At 53.2% G+C, this 7,553-nt stretch overlaps 1 protein-coding gene across 4 annotated transcripts in view; it reads right to left on the bottom strand.

The window, feature by feature from the left end:
• Window positions 1-4,845, bottom strand: part of FCHO1 (FCH domain only 1) — a 27,408-nt gene extending 22,563 nt beyond the window's left edge. The window contains exons 1-4 of one of the 4 annotated variants that reach the window (XM_010845643.1): window positions 4,384-4,845; window positions 2,894-2,942; window positions 2,570-2,659; window positions 2,099-2,169 (exon numbers count right to left, since the gene is read on the bottom strand). In XM_010845643.1, coding sequence (XP_010843945.1) covers window positions 2,099-2,125 — 27 coding nt within the window. In that variant the 5' untranslated portion in view covers window positions 2,126-2,169; window positions 2,570-2,659; window positions 2,894-2,942; window positions 4,384-4,845. The other 3 variants (XM_010845640.1, XM_010845641.1, XM_010845642.1) reach the window with 3 other exon arrangements.
• Between the last annotated feature and the right edge of the window lie 2,708 nt (window positions 4,846-7,553).

Genomic DNA, 7,553 nt, shown 5'->3' with positions numbered 1-7,553 from the left:
GACTCATTGGAAAAGACTCTGATGCTGGGAGGGATTGGGGGCAAGAGGAGAAGGGGACGACAGAGGATGAGATGGCTGGATGGCATCACTGACTCGATGGACATAAGTCTGAGTGAACTCTGGGAGTTGGTGATGGACAGGGAGGCCTGGCGTGCTGCGATTCATGGGGTCGCAAAGATTCGGACACGACTGAGCGACTGATCTGATCTGATCAGATCAGTCAGGGCCCCAGCATCATCCAGCAAAGAGCCAGCAATACTAATAATAGATTAAAAGAAACATTAATTAAAAGAAATAGACAGGGGACTTCCCTCACAGTGGTTAAGAATCTGCCTTGCAATGCAGGGGACACAGGTTCGATTCCTGGGCAGGGAACTAAGATCCCACATGCCCCTGAGCAACTAAGCCTGCCTGCCACCACTACTAAAGCCTGCATGCCCTGGAGCCTGTGCACTGCAATTACTGAGCCCACAACTAGACAGTCCGTGCACCACAATCAAAGATCCCGCATGCTGCAACTAAGATCAGACACAGCCAATAAGTAGATAAATAAATAAACAAATAAAAGAGAAACAGACATTCTGGGGTGCTCCCTGAGCCCTGGGGAAGTAGGAGCTTCATTCTCCTTTCCCAGATGGAGAAACTGAGTCTTCAAGATGCAAAGTCACTTGCCCAAGCGCTCCCAGAAGAGCCCAATTCAAATCTCAAACTCAAAGCTCTCATCCACTCTGTACCAGGCTATCTTTGGAGGGAGGGGTTGGGGGTAGCTACTATTTTCTCTTTGCTAGTCTGAATTTTCTGCAGTGAACTTGCCTGCCTCACACAATTAAAAAGAATTTAAAATACATGTAGGTGCCCCCGTCAGGACTGCAAAATGTGGGCAACAACTGATCCTCAAAAGGTCAAACCCCCTTACACAAAGTGCCACCGGGGTCTCAGAGAGGGGCAGCCCTTGGGTGAGGTCACACAGCCATTCAGAGGCAAATCCAGGGATTGTGACCCTTGGAAAGAAGGTGGAAGTCCAGCCCTCCCCCCAGCCCTCCCACCCCCTACCCACCACCCGCAGGTGGCAAGGGGTGCTGCCTCTTTAAGAAAGCAAATGCTAGTAAGAGGAGCCCCAGCTGGGGAGGGAGAAAGGCCTGTTGCCAGGGGCAACTAGTTGCCTAGCAACGGGCTTCCTCTCTGCAAGCTCTGGGCCTGCAACCAAGGAAGGGGCTTTCTGCCCTGCGTCCTACCCTATTCTCCTGTTCACATGTCCTCTGTGTCTCCCCATTAGCCTGGCTCTGCAAGAGGAGTCCTTGTGCCCTCCACTGGCCACCCCGTGTCACGCCTCTTTATTTTTGCCCAGTTGGCTCCCCCTGCCCAGAATGCCTTTCTGGCATCCTGGAAAATCAGCCTTCAAAGCCCATGGCAAACACAGCTCTGCATCCTGCTCCTTCTCTGGCACACACAAGGTTGGGCTCAGTCCTGACTCAGTAGGACTAGAGGTGTCTTACTAGCTCTGTGTCCCCCAGATTTGGGGTTCCTCAGGGTCAGGGTTGGGAGGCAGTCTCCTGGGGGCTCCAACATCTCCTAGAGTGGGCTGGGTGGGTGGTAGTGGTGACAGAGAGGGAGGAAGAGAGTGAACAAGTAAAAAAAATCTGTCTCACTTGGCTCCTTGGGTCATACTATTTGGTCCCCAGTCTGGAGAGCAGACAGGTGAGCCGGTCCCTAGGGGTCAAGTCAAGAAAACCCCCCAACTCTCCAGCATGGGGAAGATGTGGAAATTCCCTGGCTGGAATGATCCTGGAAGCTCGGTCGGGCCCTGGGTTTGAGACCTGACTCTACTTTCTCGCTGGGCAACTTCAGGTAAGAGATTCCTACTCTGGGCCTCAGTCATCCTGTTCAAGCTGTGACATGCCCAAGACCACAAGGCCTATGACATCTGGGGCTATAGATTCAAAGCCAGCCTGACTCTTCCCAGTTTTAACTTCTAACCCCTGCAAACCCTCTATCTGCCTAAAACTCTGCCCACAAGCCACCAGGTTTCTCCATCTCCATAAAAGCCCCCGCAGCCCTTCCAGGACACCCCACCAAAATAAGAGTGAATCTTACTTACCCAAAAATACTCCCCAAAATATGACATTTTGATGGCCTCTGTGGAGAGCCCTGAAGGTTCCTATCTTGTGCCTATACAAAGAGAGAGGCAAATTTGAGTTGCAGTCACAGCCAGCTCAGGCCTAAGGAGGGGAAATTCCAACTTCTCTCCTTGTGGAGGAAGGAGAAAGAGGATGGAGGAGGAACCAAAAGCCCCAAAGTTGGGAGTATGCCAGGGTCCCTGGAGTGATTCAGCTTTGGGCATGGTCCCCAAGTAGCTCCCAGCCTAGGGGGACAGAGTTGGATACAGATACCCCCAGCCCTGTGGGGTCAGAGCTAAACTAAATGAAGGGATAGGGGCTGGGGGAGCCTAGACTAGAGGAAGGGGCATGGGGGTGGGGTTTTTAAGCATGAAGAGGAGTTCAGGGTGGGGGATGGGTAGAAAACCTCTGGACCATTTCAGAGACAGAAAAACTGAGTCCCCTCAAGCTACTTGCCAAGGTAACAAAGCCAGGAAACGACAGTGGATTTGCGCTTGGGTCAGCTGAGTCCCGTGAGCACTCGGCTCCGCACCGGGCAGCTCCTGTCGGAAGAGGGTCTGGTAAGAGGTGGATACTGGGACTGTGATTGGCCACGTGGGAGTTGGGGTCCTTCAAGTGGCCCTAAGGTTCCCTTAGGGTCTCCTGAATCCCTTTACAACAGTCCCCATGCCATGCACATTCCTGGGATGGAAAGTCCAACCCTTGCCACGGTGACTCAGCTGACACTGGTGTGTCCATGAGTCCTGCCCCTGCCCCCTGGAAGCCCGTGTGTTCACCTGGTAGGTATCTGAGTCACTGTCCAGCTCCGTGCCTCAGTTTCCCCATCTGCAAAACACGAGGAAATGCCTAGAAGGGATCTTACTGGAGGACCCCAGACCTCCCAGGCAAGGGAGGGACACTTGGTGTCCTTGGCATGTTGTCAAGGTTGGGCTTGTCACTAGAGCCCACAAGCCTCATCCATAATTCATGACCCCGAGGGCAGTTCAGCAGCAGCTGGGAGCCCAAGAGGCACAGTAGCAGCAGAGATGGGGCTGGTAACTACAGGGATGGGAAAGCTACCTGGGCCTCACTAGAAAGGACTGAGCAAGGACCTTGGGCAAGGCTGTCCCTCTCTGAGCCACAGTTTTCTAATCTTGAGTTTAATTTGACCCTTTATCAGCTAGCCTCCAGTTATATGACTTCTATAAGTCACCTAGCACCCACCATGTGCCTACCTGGCCAGGACAATACCAGGGTCCATGAGATGATTCGGCTGGGGGACTTGAACTAAAGGAGAGGGCATGGGAGTTGGGATTTTAAAGCATGAATAGGAGTTCACCAAGCAAACAATTATTTTATTCAACAAATATTCCCAACCACCACCCTGTGTTGGGTGGTGCTGGGACCCCTGAGAAACTCCAGCCCCCAGTGTAGCCCATGAAGAAACCTAGTCTAACTGGGGACATACAAAGCTGACATCCCAAGAGGGAAAAGCCCTAAATTCCCATCTCATTTCTTAGATTTTGGCCATGACCTAGACCCTGAGCATCTTCAAATCCCTTGGAGCTATGCTAACTGATCATGGGAACCACTAGCCCCCATGTGGCAACTTAATTTTAAACTAAATAAAATTAACCTCCTACTTCCTCAGTTGTGCCAGCCTTGTTTCCAGGGCTCAGTAGCCACACAAGGCTGGTGGCCACTGTACCAGAAAGCACAGATGAAGTTCTGCTAGAGAGTACAGGCCTAGAAGATCCTAGGAGCCAGAGGGCCTACGTTCCCCCGAAACCAAGAATCTTTGCTACTGTTTTTACAGCTCCCATTGGATTGCCCCTCCCCGTTAGACATACACTGAGCACCAGTGTGAGTGCGACACTGTGTCCAGCTCCTTTCAGGCACCACACACTCATTCAACCTTCACAAGCACAACGTGGGGCTCAATATCAGCTTTACAGATGAGGAAACTGAACACAGAGAGGTCACTGACTGTCCCCAGGTCACTATGGTTTTGTCCCTGACCTGTCTGCCGAAGAACCCCTGTTTGAAACTACCAGATGGGGCTCTGGTTCGCCATATTTCCGCGACTGCCCTGCCATCCATCCTGCCGCTCAGGGTTGTAAAGTCGGGGAGCACAGTGGCAGAGCAAAGGGTGACCCTGCGCAGGCCCAGGAAGTGACACCTACTGTTTCTCTCGAAACCCGGGCCAGGTGTGGGGGGGGTCTCCCTTCTGTCCCTGAGAGGGGAAAGGAGGAGCAGTGGGGGCCTCCTGGCCTGGGCTCAAACTCACCGGACAGCGAGTGGGAACAGAGCCCCTGAGACAGGGCGGGTACCAGGAGATAACCACGTGGCCCCTGCCGCTTCCGTTAGCTGAGGCCCCTGTGCCTGGGGCACAGGAAGCTCACCCAGCCCCGCCCATGGCCCAACCGCCAGCTCACCTCCCCCGCCAGACCAGCACCCCTGGGACCTCCCTAGAACTGCGCAGGTGCTGGCTGAGAAAGCTGAGGCCCCCACCTTGGGGCTATTATTAGTGCGCAAATACAATCTTGATAACAATTGTCAAATAGTACCCACAAATTTGAGCACCAACCACATAGACTAAACATTCCACATCTCACCATTCTCAGGTGGGCCAAGACTCAGAGAGGGGAGTCCACGTGCCCAAGGTTGCACAGCCTGTGAATGGGAGCACCAAGACTCAAACCCAGGGCGGGATGAGGCCTTCCACGGGCCTGAGGCACTTTTGCTTTCAGAGTCCCTTCCTCCACTAAAAAAAGAGTCTAAACTATTTTTACAACTACATTTGACATAGAGACGAATATATTAATGGGAGGCTGGTGGCTCAGAGGTTAAAGCGTCTGCCTCCAATACCATATATTAAATGTTTTCTTTGACCCCAAAGCCTGGGTTTTCTTTCCCTTCTGATTTTAAAAGAAGTTAAAAACACCTTTATGGACTCCACGGTTGTGCCTGAGACAGGGTGGTCACCATGTCTGATGGAGAAGTCAGCCCTGTGTGAACCCAGGTCTCCCAGCCTCCTCAGTGCCAGGGCAAAGCCCAGAGATGGACAGGTCCTTGCCCAAGGTCACAAAGCAGGCTGTCAGCTGACCCGGATGCCCCCATCCTCTGGCTGCTGGAAGTGGGGAACAGAGTCCTTCCCAGAGACGGCTGACACAAGCTCCGGGCACTGCCTGGAGATCCAGCCTCCCCAGCATCAATTCCCAAAACCCTGGGGTTTCTCGCCAGTTCAGCATTTGAGCAGGTCCGGGAGCAGATAAAACAAGACAGGAACCAAGTCAGCAAAGAAGGCAGGGCTCCTGTTCCTGACGGGTTGTCTGGAACTCCTGACCTCTCAGTAGGTGGCCTTGGGCTGCCCCTGACCTCTCTGGGCCTCTAGGCTTCTGCAAAACAGGATCTATCATTTTGTTCTCCCTCGGACTCCAGTTTGCTCACAGTAGGGCCAGTTTGGGGTCTTTCTCTTCTTTTCCTGTGACTGGCCTCTTGGCTATGCTGCTTCAAGGACCAGCTCTGTCATGCACTTGCTCCCCTCTAGGGCTGGCCACCAGGGTTGTGCCCATTTACACAGTCTGGCCTGATTCTCACAGTGGCACTTGGAGGCGGGGTCTCGACTCAGCCATCACCCCCAGTGAGGCAACTGAGGCAGTGGCCCCATGTCATACAGTAACTGGGTGATGAACAGCCTCTGAGCTTCTGCTCAGGAATTTTTCAATCTTCCCTGCTGTCTCCTCCCTCTCCGTCACTTTCCTTAGCCAACACCTATTGAGCACCAACTGACTACTGAGCTCTGGAGACACAGCAGGCAATACCCTTGCAGATTTCCTCCTTTCCTATCCTGCCCTGACCTGAATCAGCTGTTGACCCTGTTTATGCTCACTAATATTGCAATTAGTATTATAATTACAATATGGTAATGATTATAATACTGTATGATAATGACTATAGTATTACAATGTCTGCATTTACAGTGCTCCTGTTCTGCCAGTTTGCTCTGATCTTCCAAGGGGAATTCAGCCCATTTCATAGAAGAACACACCAAGGTGCAAAGGGGCAAAACCACTCACAGGAAAGCTGGACTTGAACCTGGGGACTCTGGACTTCCACCCCCACCACAGGGACAGAGCCCCAAGGGACAGGGGATAGACTAGCCCAGCACCTCGTCCTGCCCAGGATCCTATCTAGGTACTAGCTTGCCCCTGGCGTGGGTGAAGGTATGTGGGTCAGGATATGCCCTGGGCAGTCCCGCCAGCGTGACAAGGGTGGAGGAGCCCCTGTTCTGAAGATAGCAGCTTGGTAATACGTTTTATTGTCTGGCAAAGCAACTCCTCTGGCAATGCCAGAGTGTGACCATCAGCCCATTTTTCAGTGCAGTAAACCGAGGCTCTGAGCCCAGCAAGGCATATGGAGGGATCTCCAAACCTGTCTCTCTCTCTCCTGTGACCATCGTCTTTAACAAAAGGGTGGAGTCACAATTTAGCAAAAGATGGAGTGGGTGGATTTCAGAATCAGTAGAGTACAAGCTTTGAAGCCTCAATCCCACTTTCAAATAAAAAAAAAATAATAATAAAGGCTCAGGGAGGTCTGTCATCTGTCCAAGGTCACCAGTGAGGCAGGTCCATCCGAAGCTACCTCCTGGTACCTACTGCGGATGAGGCAGGCGAATTCTGGGATCTGAAGCAGATGGAGGGGCTGCCCACCCCCCAACCCTCCTCCGCACCCCACTTTCAGTCAGCCTCCAGCAAGATCCTAATTTACCTCGATTTATTTTAATCCCTGGGAACAGATGCTCACTGCCCATCTCCCACTGAAGTAGGGACCACCACTGAGTCCACGCTCCAGGTCTTTCCAAGCCTGGCCCGGCCTGGCCCTGCCAGGCAAGGGACTCTATCTGACCCTCCCCAGAATTCCAACCTTGGGGTCCCTGCAGAGGATGCCAGTGAAATGTCCCTCCATTACCCCATCCTTGTGGTAGGGAGCTAGAAAAAGACACTCTAGAGGAGGGACCAGGGGACCCCCAGCTCCTTAGCCAGGCCTAGATAGGGGTGCACAGAGGAAGGGGTTCCTCATGTTGGTCTCGGGGCCGGGGGTGGGGGTGGTGGGGCGATCTACAGGCCAGAGCTGGGAAGAGGGAAATTGGGGGTGGTCTCCATTTCATCTGTCTTGAGTCCCAGGCTCGAGGGAGAGCGGCAAGCTCATCTTTGCAGCTCTGGAACCTAGACCCAGATCCAGGCTTAGAATAAAGGGATTTTGGGGAGGGGTCTCGATTCATAGCAGCCCCGCTGCACGCTCCAGTTCTAGGCCAGGAGATGGAGGATTTAGGAGGGGTCTCTATCTCCCTCCGCGGATCCCCGGTTATCACGCGGGAGGTGGAGGAAGGACCGGGTACCCACCGCGCAGCCCCCCACCCTCTGTTCTCCGTCCCTCACATCCCGCCGCGCCTTT

Source organism: Bison bison, unplaced genomic scaffold (genome assembly GCF_000754665.1).
Source record: "Bison bison bison isolate TAMUID 2011002044 unplaced genomic scaffold, Bison_UMD1.0 scf7180017864221, whole genome shotgun sequence".
NCBI classification, from domain to species: domain Eukaryota; kingdom Metazoa; phylum Chordata; class Mammalia; order Artiodactyla; family Bovidae; genus Bison; species Bison bison.
This window is presented reverse-complemented; position numbering and strand designations above follow the sequence as displayed.